Below are 18,838 nucleotides of genomic sequence, written 5' to 3'. Positions count from 1 at the left end.
CCGCCGGGGACACCGCGGCGGGCCTGCCCCAGCCCCTCGGGCATCCTCCTGGCCGGAGGCGCAGGGCCCGGCGGTAACGCCGGCGGGGCCCCTTTAAGCGGAGGCCCCGCCCCGTCCCGCCCCGGCCGGCCAATGGGTGCCGCGGCTGCCGCGCCGTTTGTTACAAGTTTCCCGTCGTGGACCGGGGAGCGGGGTGGCTACGGCGGTGCGCGAGCCCGGGGCGGTGGCGCCGCTGCCCGCGCCCGACGGGAGCGGGGCGCGATGTCCGCCTGCGGCCGCCGGCCTCGGGGCTGACGGGGGCGGACGGGGGCGCTGCCATTGAGATGAGCCCGGGGCCTCGGCTTGGGAGCTCTGCCGTCCCTCAGACGCTCTGCGCCGACTGTCTCTTGTCCTTTGCAGCAAGCTGCCAGTGGGTACCTCCCTCCTTTGCTGAAGCGTAACCGGGGAGAGGGCGGAAAGCAAAGGAAGTTTGGTATTTGTTTTTTTCTTTAGGCCTTGGAAAGGGATTCCCTCTCCTTCCCCCCCGGAGGTCCGCAGGACGGAGTGCGGTGGCGGAGGAGAGAGCTGGAAGCGGGCTGTCCGCAGCCGTCCGCCCCCCACCGCCGCAGGGTACCTGGGGGTGCTGGAGACAAGCCCTACGAAGCTCCTCCGAGCAGCGGCTCGGCAGATGTAGATGCGTGCGCGTGTGTGTGCTTAACCCTTTCTTGGTTCCCCGGAGTTGTACCATGCTGAAGATCCTCACCAAAAAGCTCAGGAACCAGAGTTTGAACGAAATTCAACCTTTCCAGCTAAAGGTAAGAACAGCCCGTTTTGTCTTGGTTGTTTTTTGCACCCTTCAGGTAACTAATCACGGGGCCTTGAGAAGCTAGTAACTTGCGGTGTTTATTATGCTGGGCCAGTTTCCTCAGCGTGCTCAGTAGGAACTGGCCTAGGCTGTATTCCTGTTACTGAAGTCCTGTTCCTTTGCTTTCAGAGTTGACCTGCACAATTCAATAGGTCATACAGAAAGGTAGATAAAGGCAGATGTATCTGTCCGTTCTTTAGCAGTATTTACTTTTAATGGGGTTCACATTTAACTACATAGGCATTTGCCCGTCTGTCTAGTTACCTTTGTACGTGTGCAATCTGTAGTCTCCCAGCCCTTGCCAGGCTAGAGCCCCACTATGCTAGGTACTGTACAAACATGATTTGCCTAAAATGCCTTTCAGCTTGTTATTTGTATTTCTCTCTCTTCTGGTCCTGAAGGCCGGAATCTGAGCTGAATTTTGCAGTCTGGCTCACTGCATTGACCCATGGACTCTGTTTCCATTCTTTCTTACTGCTCAAAAGAAAAAGTGAGGATTCAGGACAAGGAATATCTAAGCCCTTCCTGCCAAATGAAAGGAGGAATTTTTGAGCCATGTGCAATGGGATAAAAATGGAGTTGTGATGAGTGAGTTACAAAAAATTACCAGATCCTTATTTGGTGAAAGTGCTGTGAACCAAAGGATACCCCCTGAAATCAGCAGAGTTACTCTGGATTGGCATCAGTACTGCGGGAAGTGTAGTGCGTGGCCCCAAATCAAATAAAGGATCTGGGAAAACTAGCAGCCCTCCTTGCCTGAGTTGGGCTCTGGGGATCCATATGCAGGACTCTAGTGGAGTCTTTTGTATGTGTTACACAGAGGCGGATTGCTGTGTAGCTGCACTTCTGCGCAGTCACTCTGGACAGGCTGATGGCAACTTTGTTAGACAGGGTGCTGATGTTTCCTCAAAGTTTGCTGTGTCTATGTACTTCTTCCTGCAAGGATTCCGCACTCTGTGGTTCTTGGGGGAGGAAGGATTAGATTTTATTTTTGGAGATAAAATAAGGGCAGTGCTTTAGGTTGTAGTGGACTGATTCAGTGCGGAATATCTCTGCAGAGGCAGTGGAGAATTTCTTTTGAACAGTGTGTTTTGGGGCCTTGTGGCTGTGATCACCCCCTTTAGCTTTATTGTTTGTCTCTTGGAACCTCAGGTTGTGAAACTGTGAGAATCTTTGGAAGGAGCTCTCAGGGGTATATGCAGCCTTTGGGATGCTTGGAGGCATGCAGGAAAAACTGCAGGAGTGGGTGTCTGCAGCCATTTTGTTCATATTAGTACTAAGGTTTTGTGCTGTAAACAGGTGGTCTGCATTTTTGCAGGCTCAATAGAGAAGAGAGACTTAAGCTTGCACTGTTTCTTGCAAGTCTAATGCACAGACCATCGGAGATAGCGTTGCAGCCTGCTGTGGGGAGTGGTGCAATGACTGATATACATGTGTATGGGCAGAAAGCCAGACTTTCAAACTCTGGGTTTATATATGTTTTGTAGGCCTTTGGGGACTATGTGCAGCTGCCTGGTCTTGGTTGAGCCTCGTACCAGCATACTAATCACTTAATAGAGTGTGCAGTGCTGTCTTAGGTGTTGGGCCAGATCTTGCAGGTGTGGACATGGGATAGGTGGCACAAGTGGCAAGTGGTGTGGGAGCTTACCATGGTGCATTGACCCTGTGATGAGGCCAAGTGTCCTGCACCCTCTCCCTTTACTGCCCTTGGATGATGTGGGGCTGCCAGGCACAGACCGGACTTCTGCCTTCTCAACTTTCTCATGTTGCTCTGTGTCTGTGCAGGTCTGTATATATTCTGGCAGGTATGGTACATGCATTACGTAAAAGGTCCAGTCTACTGTCATTGAAACCTAGTGAAAAGTTAGTTAGATGTGAGCATAAAATCAGGTCTGTAGTAGTGTAAGGGAGAATGCGCAACTAATTCAGATAGAATGAGAACTGATCTGCATCCACCACCCAAACCAAGAGCTTTCTGAGCTTTAAAAATAGTGTGCTTAGCTGGTCTTCTACTTCATTACCCACTTGCTTTTTTGCACGTTATGACCTTTGTTGGAGGTCCCCAAATTCAAGGGAAAGCAAGCTGCTGTTGTGTTTCTAGCTTGCAACATTATTGCCATTTGGAAAAGTCCCAGGAGACTGTCTTTGGGTAAATGGTCAACTCATTCTGTAAGCTTGGGAGATTTGACTAACCTTGGATTGGCATCCAAGCTTTGGGAATCTTCAATTTCTGCCCACTGTAAAGATCTAATTTTGGTACCATGTGCCTTGAATTGGTTTAGTGTGGGTGTGATAGGTCTTCCTAGCCTTCCCCCACTTGGAGAAGCTGAGAGGCTGCCATTGCCTCCTGTAAGTGAAACCAGGAAATATGCAAGCTTTGGGTGTTGATCTAATGGACTTTTCTTTTTTTCCTGACTAAAGTTGGTCTTTAGCCAGTTGACAACTAAAGGCTGCTCAGAGGGCTTTGACTCAAGAGGTCTGCTGGTTTGTGCTGTTGTTGCTGAGGAAGCTAGTGTCCCTTTATTGTCCTTTCACCAGAAGTCACCATAATGGGAAGGGAGGGAATTGACTGATGTTTCACCTGCTGTTGGGTTAGTGTGTGCTGCCAGCAGTTTCTGGTATGGGTAGCTGGGCTGTGAAGCATGGTCGTTAGGGTTCAAATTTGAACCCTTAACCTTGGAAGACTGGTCTTGTTGACCTTGCTGTCTCTTCATTGGATGCTCATGCCCCTGTAGCAGGGGTAGCTAAGTGGCAGCATGTCTGTTCCCAAGCTGTTGTGGTTCATAGTCCAGCCCATTGGCTTAGAGTCCTTCAGCTGCTGCGGCTAAATCCAAGAAAGGATTTTGAGTTGGAGCCTTGTGTCTCAGCCTGTTGTTGCACCTCTTGCTTCAATGGTCTGGTGTTATTTGCTAGAGATTAGGCCAGATTCAGAAACCTTGTTTTTGGCTGGCTGTTAGAAATCGAGAGCCAAAAGCAGATCTGATTTTACAGGTTAGGGCTCATCTTTGATAACAGCTGGCAACTGGGTCTGTTCCAGAGCAGACTTTGTGGGGCAGGAGAGAAGAGTGAGAACAGGGGGTTGTCCTATACTGTAGTGAAATGCTTCAAATAAGGAAAGTGAGAAAGGACTGTAACTCAAGACCTGAATTTTTTGTTGGTTGTCCAATATTACAGTCTAGTATGGTTTTTTATTGTTTCCTTTCATAGTTTTGGACTGGTAGTCCTGAGAAGTCCTTCCTGAACTGTAAGTCAAATTGTTCAAGGAGCTTTTAAAATGCATATCCTGGGGTTGCATGTGGGTTTATGTGATGGAGTACTGATACTGAGCCCTTAGAAGTACTGTCCAATCGACTCAGCTTTCTACAAATGAAATGTCTTGTTCATCTCTGCAACAACTTGGGGTAGGGGTTTCCCACACAAATGTATTTCTTCCAAATCCCTCTTCAACTCTTGTGCCCTTGCGTATTTGTGTAGTGGCTAAAGTGTAGGTGTTGATTTTCTAAGCTTTGCTTGCAAGCAAGCTCCTTGGGGCAGGGAGCATCTGGTTGGAACAAGTCTGTGCATTGCCAGTCAAACTAAGCCCTTAATTAGTGGCCCTAGGTGTTATCAGAATGAAACAGTTGGATTGTGGTGTGTTAAAAAAAATTAACTGGCTGAAACATGTAGCTGAAGAGAACTGAGCCCTTTAAGGGTGGCAATTCCATTCCAACTTTGCTGTTGACACAGACAACTTTGTAGGCGGTACAGCTGATCCACAAAAGTTGTTAAATTACCTGTGTACTTGGCATATTCCTTTTTGTCCTGGGCAGGGGTCATTAAGAAATGTTTGTCATTTCCTTAATGTCAATCAATGAAATGAAGTCATATGTGAGTCTGTTCTGGTGGCAGAGAACTGCATTTCTCTGCTACGTAATTTTGGCCTTGCAGTTGGTTACAAGGGAACTGTGGACTAGGCACTAACAAAGCCACCATGTCAGCTCTCTTCGTGTACCCTTGCAGCTTGTACGTGTGCATACACAGTGCTGGGGACCAGCAAATTATGTCAGTTATTTTCTTCTGGTATCTGCATCTGGAATCAGGTATGAGACTCTGGTCTGGCTGGCCAGCCCTGCTGAGTGACGGAATCATCCTGATCCTTCCTATATGAAGGGGGTTCAGTTGATCGAGCAAAGTGAACCTCAGGGTTGCAGGTAGTGACTTCTGAGTCACTGTCCCAGTGGTAGCTGGTTGTTCTGCAGAGCCAGGAATGTGTTATTTAATTTTTCCTCCTCAGACCAAAAAAGAGTGAAGTAGCATCATTATTGATGCACAGTGTGTATGCTTTCAAAGATCTGTGTAGGGACTCATGCTTTGTGTGAATGAGGACAGATTAATTTCCTTTCTTTGGGTCGACTGCTTGTCATGTGTTCAGCCAGCCACTGATCTTCAGACTGGCTGAAGACAGCTTGGCACAGTGAAAACCTAGCTTTGTCTTTCTCCTGTGGTGTATGAAGGTTTTCTCTCTCCTTCGTGGGTTTTTCAGCACATACCACCAAACAGGTTCATTGCTTTAGGGCTGGAGAACTCTGTTTTACACTTAAGCTTTGCTTTTCCTCCTATTTAGAGCTGGTAACATTAGATCCTTCTGGTTTGCCTTAATCTCACTCAGGAGGGGCACAAGCACTTGCATGAATGTAAGTGTGTAAGTACAATTTTGGCTATTGGAGTATCTATGAATATGTGATAATTTGGACTAAAATTATGTTAGTGGGTTAGAAATGCTGTGATAGATACTTAGCCAAGGCAAAGAATAGAACTGGCAATTCCAGCCACTCAGAAACCTTAAGGTGTAGAGACTTCTGCCTGAGGCATTGTAAAATAATAGGTTTGGAATTCTTTCTACTTGGTCTGCTTTCTAAGGTCTGAATCTTCAAGGGTTGTCATCTTTCCTGTGTGGACATCCAGCACTGATAATCTCCTGTAATGACTTAATTCCAGAGAGTGGCACTTCAGGCAAATTGCAGATATTGCAAATACAGCATAATGGGAAGTTCATTGACATTGGGATAGTTTAGTGAAACATCCTCTCAGCTGGTCGTCTTTCTGACTGATGAAAATCTGGACTAGATTTAAAAATAAAATTAAAAAAAAATCCACCCCCCAGTGTCATGAAGAAGTCTTGTTACTTTTCCTTATGTTTCTCAGTTCTTGATTTTAATTGGAATGAAAAATTGAATTCTGAAAATGTAATACTATGTATTTAACTTTTGCATTTCAGTGAAAACAGATTAATCCATTTTGCTTTGCTGGACAGTGCAGTTCTACTTCATTTCCTGCTGTCATGTACCATCTTATAGCTCCTGAATTTGTTGCACTGTTTGGGATGCTGAAAGTTTTCCTGAGCAGGGGAATAGCTTCTATTTGAAGTGAAAATAGAAAGCAGACCCAGGTCATCATTTATTTTAATTATGGATTTTGCAAAACGCCTCTTTTTAAAGTAAAAAGCAAGACTTGCATCCACTAAGACACCTCTGTGGGGTGGTGGGTGGGCAGGGTACCACTCTGCTGTAGCATGCAAGTCTAGCCAGCTTCTCTCGCTGTTCCTGGAGCATGCCTGGGGTCACAGAAGTGTTGTTGGGATTCCTCAGTATGGGAACCAAGGGCTGTATTCCCTTTTCAGTGGGAAATACATTCCTACCTGCAGTGTAGGCAGCACCAGCTCCTCTTACCCCCATGCATTTATCTGTAGCCCCTGTTCTCCTGTTCAGTGGGTTTCAGGTTGCCAGGTGACCCAACTCTTCCTAGCAACCAACATCACAGGTATGTGTGCACTCAAGGCTGTTTTCTGCTACATGGCTGTGGGCAGAGCCTGTTTGTCCTTTCACCACTGTTGACCACCAGAGTCGGCCAGCTAAGCTGTTTTTGAATAGGCACCAGTACCACCCACAACTGCTCAGCATGAACACCCAGGCAAGGATTTAGAGAAAAGCCAATTAGTTGTGACCTTTATCTGCACAGAAAGCATTCCCTGTGCAGTATGAATTCTGCTGTGACCTGGGCCTAAAAGTTGACATAAGGGACATATGGCCCAATGTGACCTATGCAAAGCTGTCTCCATGCCAATCTGGGCACAGGCCTGCCCAAGCTGTGGAGACATGGCACACAGGTGAAGCACAGTTCAAGGAAGGTTTCTTCTGGACCAGGTTGGTCACTTATTGGGGGTGGACAGCTCAGGGTGCCTCTGGACATTTCTCCCCTCTCTTGCTATGATGTTCTTGCTTTTCAGACCGATTATAACCTCCTCCCTTATGTGGGCTGGTCTGTTTGGATATTGATGTGACCTCTCTGTGTACCTCAGTATATACAATATACTGAATTGTTCAGTTGTAGGACAGGCATTTTGAGGCTGGGGCATTTCAGGAGTTGGCTGAGGCAGAGGGAGCGGATCTTACATGGTGAGTAGTCTCTTTTCCTTCTCTGTGATCACTGTAGCACACCAAGCACTTGGCCAGGTGAACTTCTGCTGTTCTGTCTTTGAGACAGCCCTAGCAGAATGGGTATTCTACAAGAAAGTACCCTTGTGTGGGTACATCATGTGAAGAGCTCACCTGGTTGCCTCTCTAGTCCAGCCTTGATGGCTTCATGGAGGGTGAAATACTGCGGACACTTATGAAAACTTCCTCATGGACCTGGATGTAAGAAAGTATCTTGCTTGGAAGATTTGCATCAAAGCTGCCACATACCTGCGTGTGCAATAATCCAAATCCTGGGTCTTCCTAGTTGTTCTGGGTTAGCATGGCAGAATGTCATCTGGGGGTGGCAGGAGCTAAAAGCCCAAAGAAGGTTCTGTGAGTGACTGTCAGCTTTGCAAGCAGCTGGTGTGGACCAGTCTCTGTTTCCAGCCCTTTCCTCCCCCAGCACTCTTAGCCAGCCAGCCCACCATCCAGGCTTACTGTAGAAATGAAGTCTGGCTGCAGAGCCCCTTCAGCCTGCCAAGGCTTGAGCTGTGGTGCTGGTAGTGGAGGTCAATGCTTGTGCCCCACTGGTATGTACCTTCTAAATGAGTGTTGTCAATGAGGAGATGTGTTGAAGCCTGGGGAGGTGTCACTTGGGCATGGTAAACTGTGAGGCTGTTGGTTGCCTTCCTCAGATGAGCTTCCATCTTGTGGTACTGGCATGACTGGGTTGGTTGTTATGCCCAGCAAACACACCTGAGAAGCCCTTTACAGCTTTGCCTGGGATTACCTCCCAGCCCTTGTTCAGCATCAGCCCATATGAGAAGACCTAAGAGTTCAGGGCTAGAAATACCTTCTGAGGAAAAGAGGAAACCAGCACCTGAGCCTAGGTATCCTGAGGAGGGTTTTTATTAGTCATGTCTCATTTCAGGGATGGGTTAACCTGAGGTTTGTTGCCTGACTGCAAGGTAGATGGTCCTTGTCTGAATTTAGATTTATGAAAGGACAGGAGGTGCCTGGATAAAGTATTCCCAAATACCTCAATATTCATTAATGTCCACGATGAGAGTAGGTGGACTTTGTTTTCTGACATTTCTAGGGGACAAACTGTTGATTGGCTCTTGGGTGGCTGATTAATTGATTTGACTGGACTACAAACCAGGTTTTGAGCTGCTGATTTCAAGGAAATCACAGCATTCAAGTTGCTGGTGGCATAAAGATCCTATCCCCTCACACCCGTTTTGTTCAGAAATCTGCCTCATCTTACTCCTTCCTAATGGGATCACATTGTTTCCATGATGCAGCCTCTTTCTTATTTAACTGATGTCCTTACCTTTTGGCATCAGAGGCCATGATCTGCCAAGGTCTATATGGGCATAAGATGAGATGAAAATTTCCTTTGGTTGAACACGGAGTTTTCCATCTTGAGGGAAGCTGCCAGACAGGCAGCTAGATCCTCCAGTTTGCTGAGTGTGTTTGGATGTAAGCTGGGAAAATATAAAATAATCCTTCCATATCCTGTCACCCAGTTATTATACACAAAGCCAAGTGGTTGCTCCAGACAATTGTCTGCAGCCAGACTGTTTTTGTGTGGGGGTTTCTCTTCTTTTTTTTCTTTATTCCTAGGAATTGGTTATTCTGAAGAAATGAAAGTTCTTTGGTCAAAGGCTAATTAACAGGAGAGAACAGCAGTATTTAGTGTGGAGCATATGAAGTGAAATAATTTAGAGGCTTAAAAAATCAGCAGCTTCTATGTATATGTTTTTGTTCATAGAAAACCCTTTATTCTGGCTTGGACAGAACAAGTCATTCTTGGAAAACCCCTCAGTGGTATTTTGCAGAGGACTGCAGTGCAATGCAACTTTTCCCCTGTCTTGCTACTGAAATGGTATGTGGGGGTGCCAATTTAGTTTGTGGTGCTGGACACTGTCTCAGTAGCTATCTATGGTGAGTGAGGTGTTTTGGATCTGCAGGAACAGTCAGGTTTTGCTCTGTGCATCCCCTTGTGTTGTGACATTGCAAGTGAAAATGCTGTGTGGCCTGCTTCCATGAATGAGGCTTAAGAGCACCCATCCTGTGTTAGACCTACAGTCTGTTTGCCCCCACCTCAGTATCCTATCTCCTGCAAGTGCCAGAAGTGGGGACCTAGAGGAGACTGTAAGAACAGCACGTATTTTGGTCTTGGTGACTTTTTGAGATGGAACTGCTCTCTGTGCATTAGTAGCCCAGTTGACTTCTTTTACGTAAACCTGTTCACTTCCGCCCACCAAATCTATGTAGGGTCTTTGCATCCAGAACAACCTTTGGCATAAAGTTTCATATCTTGACTACATGTTGCTGAAGGATCACCTGTTGTTTGTTTAGAACTTGCCTCTTACTAATTTAATTTTGTGCTTTCTGCTTCATATATTGGAGGAGAGACTAAGCATTCAAATTCTGTCTTTTATCACTCATCTCTAGCCCATCCCTCCATGTGTGGGGTGAAGAGACCACCCCTTTGTCCAGATTCTCCCAACTAGGAACCACTTGGAATCACACAATGCCTACCAGGAAAGGATCTGATGCAGGGAGAGCCATTGCAAGTTTTTACATGGTCCTAATTCTTACTTTAAAGATGCCTAACCATATAGATCAAAGACCTGGTCTTGAAGGATTATCCTGTGTTACTGGCTTGCTCCATGACAAAACACAAGATGTTTGGTGTAAATTTCTAGAGATGAAACAGCTTGTGTCTGCTTGCACTCGAAAGGGTTAATGTGGGATTTTTATAGGAGAAGCCTGAAACGTCTCATGTGCTCCACATGCATTTTTCAGCCTGACTGTAAGGCATTGTTCCTTGTGTTTGCAAACCTGGCTGATGCAGTTCTTTATGGCTGAGCAGCGGTGAGTGTCTAGTGAGGTCTCCCAATGCAGGCAGCTTCCCCTTCAGCTAACGAAGTATCTCAGGGCAATGGCAGTTGCCCTGACTGGATCTTTTGAGGAGGGAATGGAAAAACTGTTACCAGATGTGTTGTTTATGCCAGCTGCTGTCAGCTGTGCTTCCCTGGTGGAGGGGACCCATGCAATGCTGGGGAGTTGCTGTGAACTGTCAGAGAAGCTGGTGTGTGCAAAGGGACCTTTACTCATCACAGCAATGTAATAACTGAGCTGGGCCAGTGGCATGGGGTGTGAGTCGGGAGGAGTGTATTTAAATCCCTGTGGCTAAAGCAGGAGTGGTCGGCAGTGGTGTGAACAGCCATCTCCCATCCTCCCCTCTCTCAGTACATGCATAACAGGTAAGAGATGCCTCTCCAGTTCTAGGTGTCCCTTGTACTGTCTTTCCCTTATGTCTGAGAGGGGTGTCAGCCTGTGATAAATAGGGCTGCTCTTAATCTGTGTTTGGAGCTGAGGTTTAGCAGCATATGGGCTGTAAATTATAGATGGAACTAAGTCACTTTATCTTAATGCAGGGTGGATGAGGCCCTGTAATGAAGGTCCTTAATCCTTCAGGCTCCTTCTGGACTGCTGTGCTTTGTGGCGTCAACACTGCTGAATAACACTGCTCCTCCAGGGTGCAAGCTAGGGGAATGCCAGGGCTCCATGCTGTGTGCTGTCAGGGATCTCTTTGCAGCACAACCATTCTGTAGGTTGCTGCTTCTCTTTGATGGGTGCTTCTTGACACTACCATTGTTTTCTTAGCTAATTCTCTTCTGAACTATGTATGTAAAATGCTGTCTCCCTGCATAGGATGAGAAAGTTAACAGGTGAATGCTAGTCTTCCAAGAGAATCCTTGAAACTTGGACATCAATTAACCATAACACTCTCACATCAGCAAAGCCATGGGTAGAGTAACAGAACTGGTGAGAAATTTACTGTGTGAGTCCATCACATGCAGGTGACTGCCAGCTGAGGCCAGGCTGCACTGGGTATTTGTACTGAGCAGAAACTGAGCGGTGGGAGGAGAGTAGAAGATTTGCTGGAGACTTAATGGGAAATGGCACTTCTGGAAGCTTCACTTGCAGGTAGGAGTAGAGTTGGCGGAGTGTATGGTTTCCATTGCCACAGTGAGAGCTATAAACCTTAACCAGCCTATTAAGATAACAACATAGGGATAGTTTGAGAATTTTGTAAAAATTCTTGCTACCAGAAAGGATGATACATATCACAGCGTGGAGCTGCAGCATTCCTCTGGCCCCTGTACTGCAGAAGCAGTCTTATTTTGTAACACATTGTGGGCTGGGAAGGCGAGGAGGAAATTGGAGGATTAAAGGCCCTACTTTAGCAGTAACACCTTTGTTACCAGACCCCATCCACCTGCTGAGTGACGGCTGTAATGACCTTGTTCTATCTGTAAGTTCTAACATCATGACCTATGAAATCATGGCCCCAAACGTGGCTGAAGCATGTTTATACAGAGAGATTCTGGTTCTCAGTGGCTTTGAGGATAAACAAACTGAATGGAGTTCTCTCAGATTTGGAGTATTTGGGGTGCTAAGGACCAGAGTCTGGGTGTTTTCTGCCTAGGAGGCTTTTAAAAGCATTTTTTAGTAGATAGCATTCCTTTTGTGTCTTCTGTTGTCATGCAAGTTTGATGGCTGGTGGGAGGAGCATGTGCATATGTGTGGGTGCCTATATCATTGGTCTCTGCTGGGTAGAACTGAGTCTGTTCTTGTCTTTTTGCAAGTACTGCCTTTTGGAGGTTTATCTTGAGTGGAATTTAGAAGTATGGTCTTGGTTCTGCTCTTCTAACAATATTTGCCTGGAGCTTTTGAGAACAGACCCATGGTGGATAGGACTCTCAACTGTAGACATCAGCTGCATTCACTTCCCTGTGATTGGAGAACATCGGATGTTTCTGGTGACTATGGAGTCCATGTGTTCATGTGCCATAGGCTCATTGGTGCTGTACACCATACTTCTCTGAAGCAATGGCAAGGCATTGGGACTTGCTAGGTTTTTTTATCTGCACCCCCCCATGGTGTTTTTATCTTTATTCTTCCCCTGCAAAATCATCTCAGCATAGCCCTGGGAAGAACAGGGGGAGATTTAGAAAAAGAGGTTTGATGCAGGCTCTGACTGCTGCAGGTGAACTGATGTAGGGCAGATGAGAGAGAGTGCAGAGAGTCCAGCTGTGCTCTGTGGGTTTGGCCTGAACTGGTCACTCGTTTTGACCAGTCTCTTTGTGCCCCTTCCCAGTGCTGAAGCCAGCCCCACTGCACTTGTGTCTGCACAGAGTCCTCTGATTCACTCCACTTGCAAAATGAGGATCCCCCAAGCCTGGGGCAGTGCCCTGTCATCTCTCCAGTTCTAGTCGGGTTTGGCCACAGGTGTAACTTCTTTCCAGGAGCTGTAGGCAGTAGATAAACATAATCTTGTCATGCAAACAGTATGTTCAAAACATGTGTATTAATTTGTTAGTGGAATTACAGAAGCATGAGGGAGAGGATTTAAAACAGTAAGGGGACCACACATGTGCCTTCTCATACCCACCCACCACTAATCTCCTCAGTGTTCTGTGTAAGCTTTCCTCTCAAGATCTAGGTAACCCAACTCAAGCCCATGCTTCTGGAAATCAAGTTCAGTCATTGTTCCTCGGAACAGAAGTTCAGTTTCCATGTTCTGTGGTTAATAAATCCCACCACTTGCACCTTGAGAGTTGCCAGTCACCATATTTGCCTGTGTCTGTGTAAGGTAAGCATTCAACAAAAATGGCATCTGTATTGTTAAAACAATGCAGACTTGGCTACCTAGAGTGACTCTCTGCTTCCCTTAAAATCTGTGAAACCGCTGACGGTTAGGTAGACTCTAGGACCATGCAGAAGATGACATGTCTGACTAAATGTGCAGCATTCCTACAAAAATAGGAATTTTGCTGTCTTTGGCATGGGGCAGGCCTGGAAAACAAGGGCCTCAGAGTGCTGTGTCCCACGGGCCCATCACTGCTTTCACTGGTGCAGCCAGACGGCTGCTCTGTCAAGCAGGACAATATTCAACAGTTATGAACCCTGGGTTTGAACTGTAGCCATTTGCAAGGAAATGGGGAAAGGAGGTTGAAGGCAGAGCTGTTATGAAAATTAAAAAGGAAAATAACAATAACATCAGAAAAGAAGACTTTAGAAAGCTTTTTCCTAGTTTGGGCTGTTTTGGCTGGAAGTTTAGCTGTTGAAGAACCCCAGCTGTAAAACCCAGATCTAGTCTGGGCAGTCGCATCTCACTTGTGGATGTTTGAAGGATGAACTGAACTTAATCTCTAACTCTGCTGCTTTTCTTGAGGGGAGAGCAAGCATTACAGCCTGTTTTACTAGTATAAATTGTCCTTGTAATGCTGAATATCTCCAAAATAAAATTTAAAGGAGAACTTGGGAAAGGAGTTAGATGTAATTTGAAGGTCTGTTTGACTCATTCCTTCCTTCCTTCCTCCTCACATTGTTCCATGGCTCAAAACTACCTGTCAGTGTCTCATAATCTCCTTGTTTTCCCACTCTAATTCGGAGTTTCTTTTAATTGAGAGGATGCCACCTCCCTCATTCAAGATCAGGCAGTGTCCCATGTCAACTGTTGACCTGGAAAAATAACACTGCGGAAACTTAGTAAATTATTTTTACTAAAGTCAAGCAGTTGCAACGGAGAAGAGCTGGTAGCACAGTCCTGTGCTGTAGGATGCTGATGTCTCTTAACAGCTGCTTTGCAGAAAGTGTGGCAGGGAGAAGGTAAGTGAACACTAGTTTCATTTCCCCAATCTGAAGTTGGAAGAAATGGAAGTTGGTTCCCCATAGCAGAGATATCAGTAGTCATTGGTGAGGTCATCATCCCTTTCTGCTTTTGTGTCAGGAACCAGTGAGTGAGACCAAGTCAGCAAAGTCTCTTTCCAGGGCACTTGGAAGGGGCTTTACTTGGTTCCACAAATTCCCTGGAGTAGCAGGGCTCATGTGAATGAGCCTGTGTTGCAAACTGCCTTATATGCAGCAGCACAGGCAGCTGCTGGGGAAGCCAGCTCCCTGGAGGTAAACTCCCTCCCTCCCAGAGGGAGATTGGGAATGATGCCCTCCAGCCTGTGTGCATTCTCGATTCAAGCGGGGAATGAGGGGCTGCCTGTAGTCAGTTGTATCTCTACTTTACCTGCTCCTCACGCACACACCCTCCACTACACCAAGCCACACCGTTGGTGTTTTAAAGAACAATACAGTCGTTAAGTGAAGCCTGTTGGGAGAGATTTGTTCTGCCTTGGAAGTGAGATTCCCTTCTCTTTTGTGAGCTCCCAGATGATTCTTAATGTAATACTTTTGATCATTTGATGGCAGGTTAATTTCTTTTCTGTAAGCAAAACCAAGAGGAACTCCACTTTAACAGGGTGAGTTTTTTTATTGTCTGCTGTATTTCAGGACTTTAAGGGTGGCAGAACCCTTTAGGAGCTGGGCAATTCTGGCTGAGCTAGTTATCATTACTCAGTTGACAAGCAGCAGTGTGATGAGAATGACAAAGATTTTTCTCCATCTCTAGCTTTTTCTTATATTTGCTAGTTTGTCTTTCATGTTAAATCTCCCTCAAAGGTATAAGATTTATACTCAGTTCTCCTTAAATACCATCTGGTTATTCTACACAAACCCATCTTTTCTTACTGGAGATTGATGCAAAAATCAAATGCATGGGGAAGTTTGTCCATGTTTCCATCTGGCATGGTAGGAGTCCTTAGCCTGCCAGAAGGCATGTCTGGTGCTGGAGCTGAAGGACCCAGGAGTAAGACTGAGATCCTCATCAACAGGAGGCTGCTGTCTTTGAACTTCAGATCTGATGTGTTTCCTGAAGAAAGACTGGATGGTGGATGGGCACTGGTCCTTTTTCTGGCTTGTTTTATACCATGGCTTGTAAACATTCACACATCTATGTGACTTGATTTTCTTCTCTTTAATTTTGCATGTTAAAGTACAAAGTGTACTGGGCACAGTCCTGGGCAACCAGTTCTAGTTGACCCAGCTTGAGCAGGGGCTTGGACTAGATGATACCAAGAGGTGTCTTCCAATCTAAACAGTTCTGTGATTTGTACGCTCTGAATGAAGCCATGCTTTAATAGTATCTTGGACATGGAGATCAAGATTTCTGCTTTAGCAGTGTCACAGTCCTGAGTTAGTTTGTGAGGAAAACAAGGCTGTGCTGCCTCGGACAAAAGTAAATCTGAGGCTAATACAAGACAGGGACAGCGCAAGGGAGGCTGGAGGCCTGAACACAGTACCGCTGTGTTTAGTGGAATGCTTTTGAAGAGAGGAAGGTGTTACTGTTAAAGCCTGGGAAGAGTCAAGGGAGAGAGCATTTATCTCCAACTAGTCAGAGCTTTAGTCTTTGATTCCCTATATCTTCATGGTTTCTGGAAATTCTTTTTATCTGTACAGATAGACAATACTTTTTTTGATCTTCATTAATCTTTGCCTGTGTGGTATATTAAGGCAAGGAGTTTCATGTGTAAAATTTCAACTCTGCAAGATTAATGGTTAGTCAGCTATGAACGATGGTTCTCTGTTAGGGAACATGGGAGCTAGGGTCTCATATATAGGAGCTTGGGAGACTTCAGTTCCCACAACCAGGATATAATTTGTGGAAGGATTTACTAATAAAAAGAGAATGTAGCAATACTAAAATAGAAGACCTTGCTAAATGACAAATGGGAGCAAAATGATGATGTCTCTGAAAGATGTGAAGGAAGACTGAGTAGGAGCGTATTTGCTCAGAGATGAGAGGACTTCTGAAAGACAGTGCAGGTCACGGGACATCAGAAGCAATGTGACTTCTGAGTCTTATCTATTTCCTGCACAAAATGCACAATTGCTGGATTTTCAGGCTTTTTTTTGTGGTTAGCCTGTGATGTATACTGTGAAAATATCCTAATTTCTGAGGGTATTGTCTAGAGCAAGGGTATAATGACACCAGTGGAAGTAATGGGAGAAACCAAGTCTGAATGTTAAGAGGAGTGTGCTACTGGTATGTTCTTCCAAAAGAAAAGGTGGGTGTCAAGAAGAGTGGCTCAATAGGTGTCTCTAATTGCCTTGATTCTGAAAAGCATTTGACGTTGCTCGTAAAAATTGCAGTTGGTTAAGGAGCAGGTGCTTACTTTTCCATGGCTAGCATCAGGAGGATGATTAGCAAGACCATGGGAGCCTCTTTTTTCCATGAAGCCTTTCATATTGTCCTACCACTTTAATTTCTTTGGGATATACTATGGGACCAAATCCACAGACTCTATATCTTGTTTGAAAAAGATTTCTTTTCTCTCACAGGTGCTCTGAACAAAGCCTATAGAGAAGTGTTCAAGGCAACTCACAGGGCATTAGTCTTGGGCTGCCTGTGGGACTGGGAAGGACTTTGCAGAGGAGAGTTATCTATATGAGACTAGGGGCTAGAAAAGTTGCTCTTGTACAGGGAGGAGTGAATATTTTGGAAGCCCAGGACCGGTAGACACAAAGACCTTCAAAATGTCACTCATTGACTCAAATCCAACTCCTGTCTTAAGCATCTCAAGCCAGTGATATTGTGCAGTAGCTCTCTGACCTGCATGTGCTAGATGTCATTGCCTCTTTTTTGGAAGCAGCACCATGCCATGTATTGACATTTATGTAGTACAAAAACTGGAGCTAATAGGTTTCCCATGCAGAGTCATTAAACCTCACTGAAAACCCTGTCTAAATGAAAGGCTTTTACGTGGGAATGAGCCACAGACTAAGGTCAGTACCTCTTGAGTTAGAATTGGAGCCTTAGCTTTTGTAATGAAGACAGGACCACTGTCTGTCTGTACAGCAGCTAGCACAATGGTACCTCAGTGTCAGTTGTCCCCTCTATGAACTACTATGGCACAAACAAGGTATTATACCTGTTCTGGGGACAACTAGAAGTCTGTTAATTTGGCAGTGTTCCTCAGTGCCAGCTGCCTTTTATTAAATGACATGTGTGTGAATATGTACAAGAAAACTGTAGTTGTGGTGGGAAAAACAACCCCCTGTGTTTTCTTCAAGAATATCAGCAATGGGGATAAATCTGTGCCACTTTCCCCATTCATCATTTGACAGTAGGGAGAGTAGTTTAAAGACTAGCAAGGAAGGAAAATATTTTCTGATTTCTTAAAGGGCTACATAAATATAGAAGGACAAAAGGTAGCTTTAAAAAAAGAGGAGAAAAAAGGTGGCAACAGTTCTTTTGGAGGAACAAAACCCCAAAGACAATCCTGGAGGGTTGTCACAAAATAGGTGTGTTGACTTAATAGCTGTCAAATTCAGTATCAGTCAGAAGTTCTTCACTATTCCTGTCTCTTTGCATCAGCTACATGTGTCTTTCATAGGCCCCTAGTTAAGCATAGTTGCTCTTTTGGGTCTCCGGGAGGCTGAAACTCTCAAAGAACATTTCCCTAGGAACAGTGGTGGAGGTGAAATGGGTCCATATCAGTGTAATGGTGTTGTGCTGCCTTACCTTCTATAAAAGTCAAGTACAGCACATCAGACACTTTTGAAATGGAAACACAGCATGTAACCTTTTGAAACCTATTGCCACTGAATTCTGTTGTGGGCAAGCAGCTTGTGAGACTCAGCTAAGAATGATGGGAATGTTTGTTGTTATTATGAATAAAAAGGTGTAAGGAATAATAAAGCTCATTTTGCAATGATCATGTTATTCCAGAACTGTCTCTTAGAAAGGTTTCTATTGAAGTATTGCATTTTCCTTTGACTTACTTGGTTTTGGCCATTGCCAGAGACACATACTAAGCTGCATAGCTCAGAGGTTTGATCTAATATCTTCCAGGTATGCTCTATGCAGCAGAACAAAAGTCACTTTAGGAACAAGGTAAGTAGAGTTTCCTCTATGTAGGAAACTTAGCAGCAGTGGGATCTATCTGACCTACAAAAGCTTGGTTTTAGATCTCTCAACCCTTCTCAAGAGGCAACTACCAAGTTTAAGTGCAGTTGCATTGTGTATATTCCAATTCTTCGTATTATTATTTTTACTTTATTATTATTATCATTATTATTTTCTTCTTTTCTGTCCTATTAAACTGTCTTTATCTCAACCCATGAATTTTCTTTTTTTTTTTTTTTTTTTTTTTTTTGACCCAATTATCTTGCCCATCCCACTGTGGGATGGGGGAGTGAGCAAGCAGCTGTGTGGTGCTTAGTTGCTGGCTGGGCTTAAACCATGACAAACATGTTTTGAGTAAGTGGGTGTTTGGGTATACAGCAAATGGTTTGGTGAAGTCTGTTGGCTGACCCAGAGCAAATGTTCCTGAAAATTCCTGACAGACAAAATATGTGAATTGTCATTACTCTTGGAGTATTTAAGGGTCTTCAGTGGTACTCTAAGATTCTGTGCTGGTGGGGACAGCATAATGTTATTGTTTGCATTTCTGTGAAATCCTGTTTCTTTTATTGCTATTACATTCTTCAGAGCTGTCGTGTAGGAAAGGAAGATGATTCTGTTCTTTGGCTTATGTGTGTGTGCCTTCAAGGGTGAAGTGTGGGGTACATACATAGGATGGCTAAAGTTAACATGCAACTTCCAATTGTGGGTGCCTTGCAAGATGATAGTGCTGTTGACAGGATTTGT

The 18,838-nt window shown here is 45.1% G+C and overlaps 1 protein-coding gene across 5 annotated transcripts in view; it reads left to right on the top strand.

Annotated features, from left to right (window-relative positions):
- Positions 1-228: 228 nt before the first annotated feature.
- Positions 229-18,838, top strand: part of LOC126052705 (uncharacterized) — a 60,377-nt gene continuing 41,767 nt past the window's right edge. For 4 of the 5 annotated variants that reach the window (XM_049833758.1, XM_049833756.1, XM_049833754.1 and 1 more), the window contains exons 1-2: positions 229-409; positions 493-794. In XM_049833758.1, coding sequence (XP_049689715.1) covers positions 726-794 — 69 coding nt within the window. In that variant the 5' untranslated portion in view covers positions 229-409; positions 493-725. The other variant, XM_049833755.1, reaches the window with a different exon arrangement.

Source organism: Accipiter gentilis, chromosome 30, assembly GCF_929443795.1.
Source record: "Accipiter gentilis chromosome 30, bAccGen1.1, whole genome shotgun sequence".
Classification (NCBI taxonomy): Eukaryota; Metazoa; Chordata; class Aves; order Accipitriformes; family Accipitridae; genus Astur; species Astur gentilis.
The sequence above is the reverse complement of the archived record's forward strand: the minus strand, read 5'-3'. Positions and strand labels throughout refer to the sequence as shown.